The sequence below is a fragment of the Acomys minous genome (genome assembly GCF_964271855.1).
Source record: "Acomys minous genome assembly, chromosome: 15".
In the NCBI taxonomy this organism is placed as follows: Eukaryota; Metazoa; Chordata; class Mammalia; order Rodentia; family Muridae; genus Acomys; species Acomys minous.
In genome coordinates, this window is record NC_140497.1 from 34,427,985 (window position 1) to 34,445,052 (window position 17,068).

At 41.0% G+C, this 17,068-nt stretch overlaps 2 protein-coding genes across 9 annotated transcripts in view; one reads left to right on the forward strand and one right to left on the reverse strand.

Annotated features, from left to right (window-relative positions):
• CCDC110 (coiled-coil domain containing 110) overlaps nt 1-14,895 on the forward strand; it is a 36,516-nt gene extending 21,621 nt beyond the window's left edge. Inside the window, exon 7 of the mRNA XM_084758943.1 lies at nt 14,198-14,895. Coding sequence (XP_084615069.1) covers nt 14,198-14,205 — 8 coding nt within the window. The 3' untranslated portion in view covers nt 14,206-14,895. The remainder of the gene's footprint in view (nt 1-14,197) is intronic.
• CFAP96 (cilia and flagella associated protein 96) overlaps nt 1-16,976 on the reverse strand; it is a 32,408-nt gene extending 15,432 nt beyond the window's left edge. For 2 of the 8 annotated variants that reach the window (XM_084758972.1, XM_084758979.1), the window contains exons 1-7: nt 16,757-16,976; nt 15,148-15,324; nt 12,709-12,928; nt 9,243-9,380; nt 9,076-9,151; nt 3,599-3,778; nt 1,040-1,209 (exon numbers count right to left, since the gene is read on the reverse strand). In XM_084758972.1, the coding sequence (XP_084615098.1) occupies nt 1,040-1,209; nt 3,599-3,778; nt 9,076-9,151; nt 9,243-9,380; nt 12,709-12,928; nt 15,148-15,247 (884 nt within the window). In that variant the 5' untranslated portion in view covers nt 15,248-15,324; nt 16,757-16,976. The other 6 variants (XM_084758976.1, XM_084758974.1, XM_084758977.1 and 3 more) reach the window with 6 other exon arrangements.
• Between the last annotated feature and the right edge of the window lie 92 nt (nt 16,977-17,068).

The following is a 17,068-nucleotide window of genomic DNA, read 5'->3' on the forward strand; positions in this document are numbered from 1 at the left end:
GTGACTGAAGCAAAGAAGGTCTTGAAATAAAGAGGAAGGAGCACACAGCAGGGTATGGCTACACTCTGAAACAGCCTTCAGATCTACTTACCAAATACTGTAAACAAGATAGCATTTAATAACATATCTCTCTACTCAAATCACACTTATATTTTTAGTTATACAGAATATATCCTATTTTTACAGGTGGATATTTCAAAGTTGGGACAGAATTCTTAAGGGTCATTAGGATTTGACACAACTGCCGAGAAATAGTTAATGTTAATTTCCAAGTAGTCTCAAGGGACTCTTATTAAAATGTCTTCCATAAGGGAAGGCAGGAATATGGAATATGCTGAGGTTTCCTATTTTTAAGATTTTATTTTATGTATATAAGTGTTTTGCCTGCATGTATGTCTATGAACCATGTAGTGACTGCAGAGGCCAGAAGAGGATTTCAGATCCCCTGGATCTGGAGTTACAGATGGTTGGGAGCCACCATGAGGTTTCTGAGAATCAGATCCAAGTTCTCTAGGGGAGCAACTAGTGTTCTTCTTTTATTTGTTTGTTAGTTTGATTTACTTTTCATATTTCAAGACAGGGTTTCTCTGTGTAGCCTTGGCTGTCCTCGAACTCACAGAGATCCACCTGCCTCTGCCTCTGCATCTTTGAGTGCTGGGATTAAAGGCGTGCACCACCTCACCAGAGTGCAGCCAGTGCGCTTAAGCATTGAGTTATCTCTTCAGCCCCATGTGCTTAGATCTTCCATTTTAAAAGCTGTGTAAAATGGAACTGGAGATATCTCAGTGGTTTAGAGAACTTGCAGGGTTTGCAGAAGACCTAGCTTAGGTCCCCAGCACCCATATGGTAGCTCATAACCATTTGTAACTTCAGTTCCATAGGATCAAACTTCTTCTTTTGGCACCCATAGTATACATACATACATGCAGGAAAAAACATTCATATACATAAAATAAAAATAAAATAAAGTATTTATTAAGACATCTAAAGGCAGAAATAATTTTTCTTGGTTTCTGGAGTAAATATAAGCTAAGCCTACCTTTTGACATTCCGTGCCATTATACTTTCCATGGGTCTGCTCTTTGGTCCATTTGGTGGGTGGAAAACCTTTTCACCTTTCCCGGGCATCACTCTTCCCAGTTTAATCACATACGGGTCAACTGAGTGTGCTGGGTAAGGTTCAAATGTTCCTGCCTTCATCCCGCCATCCTGTAAGTAAAACCAAGATAGTTCAATATCGCTTCGTAAAATGCATCTGCGAGATTACATTGTGAAGAAGTTCATATATTTGTAAAATGCTTCTACAGGAGATTACATTGTGAAGAAGTTCATATGTACTTTTCTAGATGACGGAGTTTGGGAAATCCCAAGAGGCTCTGTCCTTAAAGTTTCCATTGCTGTGATAAAACACCATGAGCAAATGTGATGGACTGCATCCTGAAATAACCCTCTCCTCTCCGAGTGCATTTGCTCATGGTGTGTTATCACAGCAATGGAAAGCCTAAGGACAGATCCTCTTGTGATTTCCCAAGTCTCCCACATTTGGAACACAGAGGTTATTTTGAAAAGATTATAAGGAAAATAAAAAGAAACACACCTAAAAATATAAACACAGAATGAATAAAAGATAAACTGCACATGGTAAATAAAATCACCCAATGAAACTTTGAAGAATAAGATAGTAAAAATTGGTACTTATATAAGTAATGGAAATTGACACTTATACTCGATTTCAAAAATATAAAATAATTTATAATTTTATTAAGTCTTGAAACCTGATTAAAATTAATGATTTTTTAAAAATATAAATTATTCAAGTTGACCAAAAAGAGATAGAGAAGTTGTAAAAGGCAGGGGAAAGTTGAAAGAATTGAGAAAAATAACAGAGAGCTCTTCTGAAACATGTGAAGCCAGAATCCCCATGTGAATCTCTCCAAGGCTTTGTGAGGAACGGAAATTTCCAGTACTATCTAAATTGTAATAAAGGAAGGAACTTTCCATAATTACTTGACTGTGCTAGTATGTACATTCTATGCCAAATAGAACAAAGAATTTAAAAATAATTTATTGGTGCAAAGGGTGGGAGCGTAGTTTACACATGTGCCTTGTCTAGTGTGCACACGGTCACAGTTTGATCCCCAGTACCATAAAAAATGGGGAGGGGAGACAAAAGGGAGAGGGGGAGGGGGAAGAAGGGAAGGAAGAAATGAGAAATAAAAAGAAGGGAAATTAAAAACAAAAAACTTGGAGCGGGGCCTGATGGTTCACACCTTTAATCCCAGCACTCAGGAGGCAGAGGCAGGTGGATTTCTGTAAGTTCGAGGCCAGCCTGGTCTACAAAGCAAGTCCAGAAAGCCAAGGCTACACAGAGAAACCCTATCTCAAAAAACCAAAAACAAATAATCAAAAACTTGGAGCTGTAGAGATGGGTTGTGCTCTTGCACAAAACACAAGTTCGGGCCTCAGTACCCATGTCCAGTGGCTCACAGTTGCCTGAAACTCCCTCTTCCTGCCTCCTCAGGCATGTACATGATGCGCATGCATAGATGGATGAAACAGACTAAAAAATATTTTAACGCAAAGGACAAAAATATTGTGTAAGTTCTTAGTATATAAAAATTTCTTCCTAATCTAAACAGCATAGGCCTCCTAATAGAGTCTACAGCAAGATGAGCAGGAGCTGTCAGAAACAGAGAGGTCAAGGGTCAACTAATAAGAGCCACAGCACTTTTGTTTTTATTCGCACACTCACATGCGTCTGTTGGAATAAGCGGGAGACTTACTTTTCTTCATCATTTCAAAACATACACAATGGCTTTCAAAACCACATTGGAATTTCAAACATACTTGAAGTAAACAATAGTTGTTTCACTGTTTCTTATCCCAGTTACATTTTGTGGCTCGTGTGTGTGTGTGTGTGTGTGTGTGTGTGTGTGTGTGTGTGTGTGTACATGGGGTATGCATATGCATGCATGCATATATGTGCACAGGGATGCTTGTCAGTGCATGGGCATGTGGAGGTCAGACATGGAAGTTAGGTGTCTCCCTCTTCCACATGCCACCTTACTGTTTGAGACAAGGCTTTCACTAAGCCTGGAGCTCACTTCCGGCTACACTGGCTGGCCAGTAAGGCCCCCACCATCAGCCTTCCCCTCCCTCTACCCTACAGCCTTCACCAAGTTACAGGAGCATGCTGCCAGGTGCAGCTTTTCCTGGGCGCTGGGATCCAACTTCAGATGCGCATTTTGAGCAGCGAGCATTTTACCCACAGAGCCATCTCCTCGCCCTGCTTTGTGGCTTTATAAGAGCTTGTGAAACTTCACACGAAGAAAGGCGTGTGGTTTACATGGGCGCAACAATAATTTGACAGCAAAACACAGGCTCTCTCCACCACCACCACCACCTGCCCCCAATGCCCTCTATTTCCCCGCCTCATTCCTTCTGGTCTGCTATAGAGCCCAGGTTGGCCTTGAACTGAAAATCCTCCTGCTTCAGCTAACCACCTGTCACATAGGGGTTCTGGGCATGGGTCCCCACACCCTGCTTAGGGATTGTCTTTCTTAAAATGGTCAGTTATTTCTCATTCCAAAATTGTTACCTTTTTACCAGGAGAGGAGGGCTTAAAAGGCTTTAAAGTGACTCCCTTCTTTTCTTCTCTCTTAACTGGAGGTAAAGGGTTCTCTAGCAAATAGGGGTTATTGTCAAAATACTCCCTTGGGTGAAGGTTTAATTTGAAAGGTGACCCTTTGAGTAATCGATGGTGTTCTTCACTGTCCTTCTGTAAATTAAAGAGTTTGAAAATACACAACGTAAGTTACACAAGTTAGACACAATTCAAGACCAAAATCACCTCTTAAATTAACTATACATGTGTAGATTCTAAAATACATGCCACTGAGTATACTGTTGAAAACATTCCCTTATGTTCAACTTTTATGGGGAAAAGAGAGAGAGAGACAGAGACAGAGACAGAGACAGACAGACAGACAGACAGACAGACAGACAGACAGAGACAGACAGAGAGAGAGAGACAGAGACAGAGACGGAAGGAAGGAAAGAAAAGGCAGGCAGGTAGGTGGACACATAGTGATGAATAAGCATATTCTGTCTTTACAGAATGTATTTGAGATTTAACAGTCTATCATCTGAACAAATCCTTACTACACTCCTGGACAGTAAGAAGGAAAATATCAGTCAAATCGCAGCTCCTTCCTGTTTTTGTTTGTTTGTTTGTTTGTGTTAGCATTTTTCAGGAATTAAGGAAGCTGCTGGCCTTTGGTGTCACATCTTTAGATGTGAATAAGAATACCATTTCTCCTTACTGTTGTTGAGATTATGGAGATTATGGAGAGAAACCATTTGGCACAGGCTTGGCTCTTAGTAAATACCAGTTTTACTCCTAAACCCAAAAGAAAACATAGTGTTTATACTATAATATTTTTATATCAGTATTTTTTAGCTTCCTAATACTCAAACAAAATGATGATTTTTTTGGTCTTATATTACAATCCTTTCTACATGAAAGAACTAAGTTTAAAAATTGCTAGTTCTTAATAAAATACCAAAAAAACTTATGAAATACCAATTTAGAAAAATGAAATGTTGATCTTTTTCATTTTTACACACATGAAATTTGATGTTTCATCCTTTAACAAACTGAACGGAAACTATTTAAATGGGATTAAAGTGGTCAAGAGAAGACATGTATTCCCTTAGTAGGCTGTGTTGGCTAATTTTATGTCAACTTGACACAAGCTAAGGCCATTTAGAAAGAGAGACTCTCACTTGAGAAAATGCCTCCATAATACTGTCCAGTAGCACAAAAACAGACACGTTGACCAATGGAATCAAATACATCTATATCTATGAACAACTGAGTTTTGACAAAGAAATCAAAATGTACACATTCAAGGAAAGACCGCATCTTCAAAAAACGCTGTTGGTTAAGTGGGATTACTGTATGTAAAAGAATAGATCCATATTTATCACCCTGTACAAGATTCAACTCCAAGTGGATCAAGGACCTCAATATAAAACCAGATAAACAAAATATTATAAAAGGGAATGTGGGTAATAGACTTGAATTCTTTGACACAGAAAAGAACTTTCTGAACACAACATCAACAAAGCCTCTAAAAACAACAATTAATAAATAAGACCTCATGAAGCTGAAATGTTTCTGTACAGCAATAGACATGATCATTAGGGCAACACAACAGTCTACAGAAAGGGAGAAGATTGCTACCAATTATATTTCTATCAAAGGATTAGTATCTAAAATATATAAAGAACTACAAAAACTGAGCATTGAGAAAGCAAATAAGCCAATTGAAAGATGAGGAATAGGCTGAACATTGGTGGTGCACGCCTTTCATGCCAGCATTCAGGGAGACAGAGGCAGGTGGATCTCTGTCTACAGAAAGAGTTCCAGGACAGCCAAGACTACACAGAGAAACCCTGTCTCAAAAAAAAAAAAAAAAGAAAGAAAGAAAGAAAGAAAGAAAGAAAAGGAAAAAAAGAAAAGAAAAATGTGAAATAGAATTAAGCAGAGAGTTCTGAAAAGATAAAATGCAAATGGCTGAAGATCTTAAGAAATGTTCAACATTCTTAGCCATAAGAGAAACACAAATTAAAACTACTTTGAGATGATTTCATTTTACACCATTCAGAATGGCTAAAATTAAAAAAAAAGAAAAAGAAAAAAAGAACAGCTCATGCTGGAGAGTATGTGGAGGAAGGGGAACACTCATACACATTGCATTCAGCCACTGCTGAGGAAACGCAAACTTGTTCAACCACTATGGAAATTGGTATAGCAATTCCTCAGGAAGCTGGGAATCAATCTACCTCATGACCCGGCTATACCATTCTTGGGCACATGCCAAAAGGACACTGCATCGTAACACAAGAAGACTTGCTCAACCATTCATAATAGCCAGAAATTGGAAGCAACCTAGATGTCTACCAACTAAGAGAGGATAATGAAAATGTGGCAGAATTTCACAATGCATATGAAATTCTCATGTAAGGGGATTAAACTAGAATGAAAAAAAAAATCCCAAGCGAGGTTACCCAAACCCCAAAAGACAAATATTATATGTTTTCTCTTCTATGTGGATGCTAGCTTTTAAACTTTTTATGTGTGTACTGCAAACTGAATAACTACAGAGCAATGAACCAGGATGGAGAAGAGGGGCTTCCAAAGAAGGGAAAATAGAATACGTTTTTATGGAAAGGCAAAGGGGAAACTAGAATAGAAGGATTAAATAGGGAGGGAGATGGAAGTGAGGGGCAAAGGAGGGAAGAAGGGGAGAAACAACACAAGGCTATTTGGAAAGTCATATAGAAACCCACTACTATTAAAAATGTCATATATATAGCCCTAAAATACATACATAGATGAAAGAAACATAAGCCCCAACTAAACATCTTATGCTATCCAAATCTCCAGTGCTAGAAATGAACATTTTGTTGAGACCTTGGCCAAAAGAGCCCCATAAAAAAAACCCAAATGGGACAGGCCATTGGCATGGCTATATATGTTACTCTCCATGACATAATGGTAGTAAGGCCCTATTGATGAAGACGGCACTTACATACGTCATCAAAACTGAAAACCTAACTACAAGCTTCACCCTACACTACTTCAATTAGCTGCAAGTTCATGGTATTGGAAGGTATTCTGCATGCTATGAGAGGGAGGATGGTAACCATCAGTATCTCCCAGCTACAAACCCTGTGACCCTCAACTTTAATTTGCCGCTAAAATATATGGGTGCAATAGTCGCACAAGTGTTTTGGGAGTAACCAACCACTTTCTGATTGGATTTAAGGCCCATTCAATGAGACTGAATCCATATCTGACACTGCTAAAGTGGCCAAGAATCTATATAGGTCATTTGCCTAGAAGAAAACCCAATGGTATTATACTGCTAAAGGAACATAGCAATACAATGGCTCTTAATGACATACTGCTATACCCTTAGATCAGTTCATCCCTCATCAGAGAAGCTTGTTCCTGTAGTTTGTGATAAGTAAAACATATCCACAACCAGAAAGTATACAAAGAGTGAGAGACTTTGGAGTTCTTGGTCCTCAATGGCACGTCTTCATCAAAGGCCTCTCCTCAAACATCAGTTATCTATGCAGAAGAGGAGGCAGAAACACTGTAAGATCCATGGGTGAGGGATGACTCTAGGGAAACAGTATCTTCCAGACAGAACAAGAAGATGCATACATGAACTTAGAGACCATGATGACATGTACAAGTTTAGCACAGGTTCAAGCCAGACGGAGTTCCAGCAATGCGGGGAGGACGTGGACAGGGCCTCCCACCTGTAACCTAGAAGGCATGTGGTACCGGCTAGCAAAGATAAAACCAGTTTTTCTAGTAGTTAACCACATTTCCAGGAATGCCTCGTGCCAGATAATATAAAATGAACTCGGGGTACTTCTGTAGTCTTTTTATATCATTTTCCTTTGGGTACTTTTTGTCTTATTGGTCTTCTGCTTGATTAATTTAATTTCCATTTTTGTAGGTTTGGGAGGGTGTGAGTGTGTGTGTGTGTGTGTGTGTGTGTGTGTGTGTGTGTGTGTGTGTTTCTTGGATGTTTTCATTTGTTTTGGGGTTTTGTTTGTTTTAAAGTAATGGTTTCCAACCTTCCTAATGCTGTGCCCCTTTAATACAGTTCCTCGGGTGTGTTGACCCCAAAACCTAAAATTACTACTTCATAACTGTAACTTTGCTAATGTTATAATTGTAATGTAACTCTCTGATATTCAGGATATCTGATATGTTACCCCCCAAAGGGGTTGTGACCCACAAGTTAGAGCCAGTGTTTTAAAGAGAGAGAACATAACGTTGGGTGGGTAGGGAGGCAGAGATGCTCTTGGATGAACTGGGGAAGGGGAAACCATGATCAAAGTATATTACACGAATTACTTGTCTTTGTTGTTGTTTTCAATTAGAAACAAAAGCCTGGCCAAGAGGCAAGTCTGTGGAACACTCTCTTACTTAGTGGTTGACACGGAGCTCCATGGGACTGGTATAACCCTGAGCTGGTAGCCCTGGGTACTGTAAGAAAGCAGGTAACCAAGGGAGTGAGCAGCGTCGGTTTTGCCTCAGCTCCCACCACCAGGTTCTTGTCCCACTTGAGTTCTTGCCCTCCTGTCCCTCGGTGATGGTGTTCAATCTGAGCATCTTACTGTTAAATGAGCCCTTCCCTCCGCAGCTGGGAAACCCCAAGACACAAGTGCAGGCCGTGGCTCTCTGAGCTCTCACTCCTCTTGGAGCCTCCTCCTGCTTCGAGGCCTCTCTGTTTCCTTGTAGAACTTGGTGAGTTCTTAGCCATCCGCCTTCCTCTTTCCACACTGGAGCAGAGGCACTAATCTTTTTAACTATAATGTCCACCCTTTGGACCGTGTCTCGAAGATTTAGTTTTCATGGGAATTAATTGATAATATACTCAGGTTATAAATTACCAAGGTCTTCCTTCAAAGACTTCGGATTACAGTGACCTGTTCTGTCACCTTTCGTCAGAAATGTTAGCATTCATCCTATGTGATTCCAATGCCTGCTTTTAAAAATTAAAAAAATAAATAAATAAATAAAATAATATATATATATATATATATATATATATATATATATATATATATATATATATATATGGGTGTTTTGCTTACATGAATGTCAGTTAACCCTTGCATGCCTGTTGCCAACAGAGGCCAGAAGTGCATAGTGGATTCCCTGGAACCAGAGGTACAGGTGATTGTGAACGTCTATGTGGGAGCTGGGAATCAAACCCGGATCCTCTAGAAGAGCAGCCAGGGCTTTTACCCAATGACCATCTCTGCAGCCTCACTTAGTAATGTTTTAAGACTCCTGTGTTTACTAGACTGGGGTCACGTTGTATCAGACCATTGTATTTGTTCTACTAACTGCTGGCCTAGAACACTGCTGGTCAACACACAGATACCCCAGTTATCAAAGGGACAGATAACTGTCCCTCAGTGTGAGTTAATTTTCAAAGTTGAACAAGTAAAGGTTGAAGCAGTCAAAGCAGATGATTTTACCTTATAACTCAGTCTTGCTGCATCATATAAGTCCTCAGAGTGTGAAAGCTGCCTGCCTATGGTAATATTGGCATAGCTAAAAAAGAATAGGGAACAGTGAATGCAGAGCTCACATTATTTTTTTTTAATTAAAAACAAATTATACAAAGCTACCAGGAATAGCTTACCCATATCCAGTTCCCTTTTTTCCTGGGTTGGTATATAAATTCTTCCCAGGTGGGTGATACTTGTCCTTGGGTTTTGTCTGTGCACTGAAGAATGGTATGGGCCCACCAATTGTTCCGTAATAGCTTCCTAACCCGCTTCTTCAGTACCGTCAGAGGTGTGAAAAGGGAAGATATTAAAATGTCAACTTCCACGTTATATATCTCACCACAAATTATTAACATATTTTAAAGGATTAAGAAAAGCAGAAATCTTGGCTAGATTTACTGTACCAGGCATGTTTTTCCTCCTGTGGAGTGGGCCTTGAACCAAAACCGCAAGTCAGCTGGTTACTCCTATAAGTTCATGTCACTGTTGTACCCATTGGCATCTCTTGCCATACTTGTTATTATTGTCGTTCATAGCTGGATAAGACTTGAGGACTTTTTGACCCACAACAGCACCTTTGGGTACCATGAGAGTTAGTCATCGGGAAGGAAGCTTCCTGGCCAGAGCCATCTTAATTTCTCCATGTTCCATGATTCCCCTGTGTGTCGGGGGGAGGGTGTAATTGGAGTAACCCTACATGGGGGATAATATTCCTCCAAGAAACCACAAGTTGTCAAATAAAAAAAAGCCTAATGTCAGATATAGGATACCTCCCCTCAACTTTTGGATCGGGGCTATCCCAGAGAGCCCTACAAACAATACAGGTTATGGCTACTATTCCTGGGTATCCCCCCCAGAACTTGATGGTTTAGGACCTACTGCTGAACATACATGAATCATAGAACATGGAAAGATTAACTCGGTACCAACCAGGAAGCTTCCTTCCGGATGACTAACTCTCATACTACCAAAAGGTACTATGTAGACTCTTGTAGGTCAAAAAGTCATCAACAGTCTTCTTTTGTTTTGTTTGTTTGGTTGGCTTTTTGGTTGGTTGGTTGGTTGGGTTTTTGTTGTTGTTGTTTGGTTTTTTGTTTTGTTTTTATTTTTGAGACGAGGTTTCTCTGTGTAGCCTTGGCTGTCCTGGGCTCTCTCTGTAGACCAGGCTGGCCTCACACTCACAATAGTCTGCCTGACTCTGCCCCGCAAGTGCTGGGATTAAAGGCGTGTGCCCCCATGGCCGGCTACTAGTATTCTGCTAAATATACATAAGATCAAACTGCTCTTTAAATTTCTACTTCTATACGCATCGGTAAAACAGCTCTCATCGAAGAGCTCAGTGGAGATACTTGTTTCTGCAGTGGACAGTGGTCAGCTCAGAAACAAGTGGTCCTAGTGCAGAGACTAAGAATCAGTGGAGTGCTCACCCACAGACTGGACATCTGTAGCGCCCCTCGCCGTGAGGCTCAAGGACCACCTCAGGATAGAGGGTGAAAAGATTGTAAGAGTCGGAAATCAGGGAGGACCAGTGCAAAACAGCATTTCTGGACGTGTGGGAAGCCGTGCACTCCTAAATTCAAAGCGGTTGCGACTGCCTGTACCAGGCCTTCGCAAGATCAAGCCAACCAATGCTATAGCGTGGAGGGGGCGGAGCTCATGAGCTCCCACCCCTAACTGAGACGCAATGGACAGATGATGCCTTCTGCGAAAGGAAAACTGATTTTCTTTAAGGGTGTGGCCCGTAGTGAGTTCACCGACCTCCAGAGGATGGGCCTCGCAACCAGCAGAATATGAGCAGCGCAAACTGAACTCATTCGGTTATTTAAAAAGAAAAAGGGAACATGAAGTTGGGGGAGGAGGGTCGGAGAAATGAAGGAAGGGGAGGGGAAGAACGAATATGATTAAAATATATTATATGGATTTATCAAAGAATTAATAAATTACATTTATAAAAGATTACCTGAGTAATCTGGGCTATAGAAATGGAGTTTCACTAATTTCAAGTAAATAAGCAGGAAATTAGACTTTGATCAATCCCTTACTTATCATAAACTCTAAATTGAGAAGATCAAACTTACCCAGTGTGAATGAAAAAAATCACATCTTAAATCTTAGCTATATAATATTATGTAGGCTATACTAGGGTCTTGTGGCTTAATGGGAAGAAAAAGAAAAGAATTTTCACATTGACAGTTTCCATAATCCCATGATGGTATCCATCACAGTTACTTAAAAATAAAATATCAGTAATGAATTATTTTCTTTGTATAAAAAGGGTTTCTCTTCATTTCACATTATTATTTATAATTTTTATAAGCAGAAAAAATGCACAAGGGCATAAACATGGTGACCCAAGGCATTTTCTCCATCATCACTTTTGTAAAATTTTTTGGGGAAAAAAGTGTCATTATTTAGTTGGATTTTATTGTATATAAAATAGTAGAGAACAGTGATCCAAATAATAAAAAAAATTAATGATAAATATGGCTGTCAGTCTGGATCACTCAAAATAAGTGTCTTCCCTGAGCCGGGCGCCGGGCGTGGTGGCGCACGCCTTTAATCCCAGCACTTGGGAGGCAGAGGCAGGTGGATAGCTGTGAGTTCGAGGCCAGCCTGGTCTACAAAGCGAGTCCAGGACAGCCACGGCTACATAGAGAAACCCTGTCTCAAAAAAAAAAAAAAAAAGTGTCTTCCCTAAAGACAATCATAGTTAAAAATTAAGTCCTACAGAAAGACATCTGTAGAGGAATGTTAATTCAGAACATGACTATTCTGGCAAGAGATCACATCCAAAGACCTTCTAGGTCTGTGTGATCCGGCTGGGCACAAACACGCCTTTAATCTAGGAGACAGAGACAAACAGATCTGAGTTCAAGGCCAGCCTGGTAAAGAGCAAGTATTAGCTAAAGAAAAGCATAGGTCCAGTCGTGGTGGTGCATGCCTTTAACCCCAAATGAAGAAAAAGTTAGTTTGTAGAAAGAAGCACCCATGTTTGAAAGTGATGTCTATTGAGTGGAAGAAAAGGCGATGAATCAGAGAAGATTTGACGGAACTGGATATACCCAACTCTCTTGGGAAGAGGGAGGAAAAGGAAGCCTATAGTTAAAAGGCAGTTTCACAGAGAGAGAAGGAAGTTTTACTGGGACAGTAATAGAGAGATAATAGCAGAGAGAAAACGCGGGTGAAGGCAGAACAAACCAGAAACTGAGAAGAAGCTTAGAGCCGATTGCTGAGTTCAGTTTGAGGCCAAGCATAGCAATTCCAGGCCAAGAGAGAGAAGCCAGACTGAATAAATCAGCTGGGAGAGGAGTCTGAGCCAGAACAGCTGAGTTGAGTCAGCCAGCCCAGAGCTCAGAAAGAACAAATAAGGATGAGCTTATTAAACAGTAAATCTCAGAGGCTGAAAACATTCTAGGCCTAGGTTAGATTGTATGGAGGCTAGAAGCTTCCAGGACAAGGCCTAGGTTAGCAGAAGGAGGCAGTAAGCCTCCCAGACAACAGCTGAGTCAGGAGAATAAAAGTTACTTGTACAGACATCTACTTTAAGTTAGAGGGAAAAAGATAAAGGAGACAGATAAAACATTTCCCCAAAAGACTTACGGCTTCTTCTCTCCGCTGCTGGGGATGAAGGCTTTGGCTAGATTCTTCTTGGATTGTTCCAGCATATATTGTCTCCTCACTTGATTCAGATTCACATAGCCTTCCCCTTCAAATACCCTTGTAAACTGGGGATCAAAGTATCCTGCCTGGAGATGTGACATTGCTTTGGATCCTCCAGGTAGCATCTGTCTATTTTTGCTTGCAGCCTCATTAAAGGGTCCTTCAAAAATAAAGAGCATTCTAATCTTGACTTCAATACTAATTAAAGGGCATTAAGACAAAAACAGTGAGCCAATTAAGAGTTTGTGCTGTGAAACACTTAAAACTCCGCATGAAAGGCAACCTTAACAGTCAAAATCTAAGAAGTTTTCTTAAAAAGCTTTTAAGCATTTGGGCTAAAGTGGGTTTTCTGTTTGCTTTTTCCACTTGGTTTTTTTTTTTTAAGGCAGCGTTGCTTTCACTGTGTAGTCTCAGTAGTTCTGGAACTAACTCTGAAGAACAGACTGGCCTCCCACTCAGAGCTCCACCTCCCTCTGTTTCTGGAGTGTTAGAATTACAGGCATATGCGACATCCCACAGGGCTGGGGTTAAGAAATCTTGCACACTCTGAACTTCAGAGCTGAAAGAGACCTTTAAAGAGCATCTAGCCTAGTGGTTCCCTATGGACCATAGGGGAGAGTGCTTATGTGTGATGAGGGCGGTCCACGCTCACATTGAAGCAATCTTCTCTTAGGTGTGTTCTCAAACTCCTGTAAGTGGCCATGGTGGTGCACACGCCTTTAACCCCAGCACTTGGGAGGCAGAGGCAGGTGGATCTCCAAGTTTAAGGCCAGCCTGATCTACAGAGTGAGTTCCAGAACAGTCAGGGCTACACAGACAAACTCCATCTCTGCTTAAGTGCCTGTGCTCACTAAGAGCCCGTAATGTTCCCAGCTCATTCATTTTTAATAAATACAAGAAACAGCCCAGCATCTCCCTGGATGATAAATTCTCCACTGTCATATTTGCACAACAAAATAGCATAGTCCAGGAATTTGTTTAAAGGCTGTTTTTCATGAATATGTACATTTTCATAGTTTGAATCTGGAAGGCCTTAACTTCCAAACTGCAAAAAAAAAAAACAAAAAAAACAAAAACAAAAACAAAAAACATTTTGAAGTGTGCACAACCTGTGGGCTACTGAAATGTGAATTTGATTTTGGTAACTTAAATTTTTGTTTGTTTTCAGTACGCCAGTGTTTGGTTTTTGTTTGTATTGTTTTGGGTTTTGTGGTGGTGGTGGTGGTGGTGGTGGTGGTTGTTATTGTTTATTCTGTTTTAGATTTCTTATTCTTGAGACTGATCCTAACTCCCAATCCTTCTGCCTCCACCTCCCAAGCACTAGGGTGACTGTAATAGACCACCACACTCAGCTAATTTAGATCTTTTTCTTATGGCTTTTCTTTAAAAATAACTCTTTCAGATGTCCAATTAGAATTTTATTTTTCAGCCATGTGATAATGGAGACCCTTCATGGATTCAAATGCTTCTTGGAGAATGGTGTTTCTGGAGAAACGGCTCAGTGGTTCCGAGCACTTGCTACTCTGGCAGAGGCCCTGGATTGAGTTTCCAAAACCTCAGTTCCCAGGAAATCTGATCTCTCCTTAAGACCCTCACAAACCCCATGTACACATTTGGTACATATTACATACATACATGCCACCAAGTACTCATACACATTTAGTAAACAAATAAAAACGTAACAAGCTAAAGGGACAATATTCTAGAAGAAACATATCATGGAAAGAAATAACTCATTAAGATTAAATGGAGTTGGGGTTAGAGAGATGGCTCAGTAGTTATGAGCAGTAGTTTCCCAGGACACACATGGTAGTTAATAACGATCTATAACTACAGTTCCAGGAGATCCAACATCCTCTTCTGGCCTCCTCAGGCACAATGCATACATGCGGTACACAGACACATACACAGGCAATATATGCATACACATAAAATAAACATAAATAAATTATAATTTTTAAATAAATGAAAGTAACGGAGCCCAATAAAATGGCTTAGCTTCCCACTCTTATAAAATTAAGTTCTTAACTCTGCTACAACATCACAAGTTGTCACAATGTCACAATATCAACATTAGAACTCAATGCTCTAAAATATATAACACTAAAAATAAATATTGGCCAGGCATAGTGGCACACACTTTTGATCCCAGCACTCAGGAGACAGAGGCAGATAAATCTCTGTGAGTTCAAGGCCAGCCTCATCTACGTAGCAGTTCCAGAACAGCCAGGGAGAACCTGTTTGTGTGTGTGTGTGTGTGTGTGTGTGTGTGTGTGTGTGAGAATTTATAACATATAAACAAAAATATACAAACATATGTAAATTTTGTATGGGAACTGCACACTATTCAGCTATTAAAAATATATCAAAGATACTCACGATTGAACGGTGACACATATTTATCACCCACAGTAATGTATTCCATCTCACTGAAGAGACCAATCCTCTCCATATCTGTTTTTCCTCCTTCCCCAGGCATGGCTGCTTCTTGGGGTAGTAGTTTCACAAAGGTCCTTAAATCTTCTTTTGCAGCAAAATCCTACTTTATATTAAAAACTACAGGGAATTATTTTTAATGACACTGTTAAGTTTTAAATCTAGTTCTTTTTAGTTTTTGGGTTAGTCAGTTTGTTCATGGCTTCTTTTACCACCCCACCGCACGCCACCCCCACCCCTCCCCCTCCCCACTGCACCCCACCCCCACCCCTCCCCCTCAGCCCCCATCAGATGAGCTGGTACGCTGCAGCCTTTGTGAGACCAAAACAGGAACAATATACCTTGGAGGTAAACATTTGTAATTAAGACAGTTAAGAACACGTTCTTGTTTGTCCTGTACAGGTTAAGGTTTCTGTTTGTAGTTAAAGAGTAAGTTCCCGTTTGTCCTCTGTTAAGTCCTTGCGTGTTGAAGTTTCTACTTGTAACTGAGAATAAGTTCCTGTTCCTTAGATCTGATGTAAACTGCAAAACAAGTTTTTCAACCTACACCAAACTTGCTACCTCAATCACATGTATATCCTTCCCCTTGCTCCTTCCTTTTCATTACATCTTTATAACAATGTCTAACAGCCAACTCTTTTTGTCCTGTGAACACCTTCTGTCTCCTGTGAAAGGGACCTCAGAAGGCCAGCAGGGGCTGCTCTCAAAATCCCGACTTAGGCTGAAACTACACCAGGCGGGGGGGGGGGGGGGGGGGGGGGGGACACGACACCCCGAAAATAAAACATGCTTTAATTAGACAAGCGTGGATTTGGTCTTTTTTTTTCCTCGAGATTCTCTGCAAACTTCATTATGGTCCTCTATCTAACATTCGTGGTGTAGGTGCATTTCGGTTTCCCCGCGAACTGATGATGGCTTCACAGGTGGGAACCATGGTATGTATGAGTTTGACTCCCCTTCACCACGTTCTTTGAGGCAAAGGTCTTCACTAAGCCGCCCGGCTGGAACGGAACTCCTGGGAACCAGGGAACCTCTGGCCTAGCCGCCAGAGTGGCTAGAACGACAAAGCCCCAAAGCCACTCTTTTATTTACCAGTGTAGTCCTAGCGCTAGTGCAGCCAGGAAGGCTTTTTTGCCTTCAACGTTGTGCCGGCATCAAACTCTTAAGTAAAATTTACAAAGCATTCATTCACACACTTAACAGATGCTTTGCAAACCACTCCTTCTGGTCAGGTAGAAGTAAGCAAACAGACTTTTAAAGGCATAAATCTTGGCTCGTAACCAAGTAGACAAGAAATTCGTGGAATTCCACTCAAGTCGAGTTTGACAAGTTTAAATAAGAGGATCCTTCTTCATAGCCCTGACTACTGCACCCATACAATTTACTCAATAAATGTTTTTCTATGCGGGGGTCGGGGGGCAGGTTTGGCTGAAAGGCGGGGAAGATGCAGAAAGTGATTGAACTGATGTCTAAAGTCATTTCTTACTAAGGAAAGGAAGCTTGAAATACCCAAGTATCTAAGGAATATCCCTTGTCCGCGAGGCCAAATCACCTCTCCAAAGGGCACCTAATCCCACAACCAGGATCAGAAGATTCCCGCTCCAATTGGGGTGCACTCCGCTGCAGAGATTGTGGAGCTCCGGGGCCCGCGCGCTCTCGCCTACGGCACAGCAGCAGAGTGGTACGCGCCGCCAGTTCCGCGAGCAGCAGCTGGCACTTGTTAGGCCGCGTTGCCTTGGGAACGGGAGAACCCATTCTCAGAATGCCACAGGAAGCCCTCGGGACACACGAATCAGCACACACCGTCCGCGAAGATCGATAGAAGGCCATTGGACGGAAAATGTCAGCCAATAAAATCTCTCGA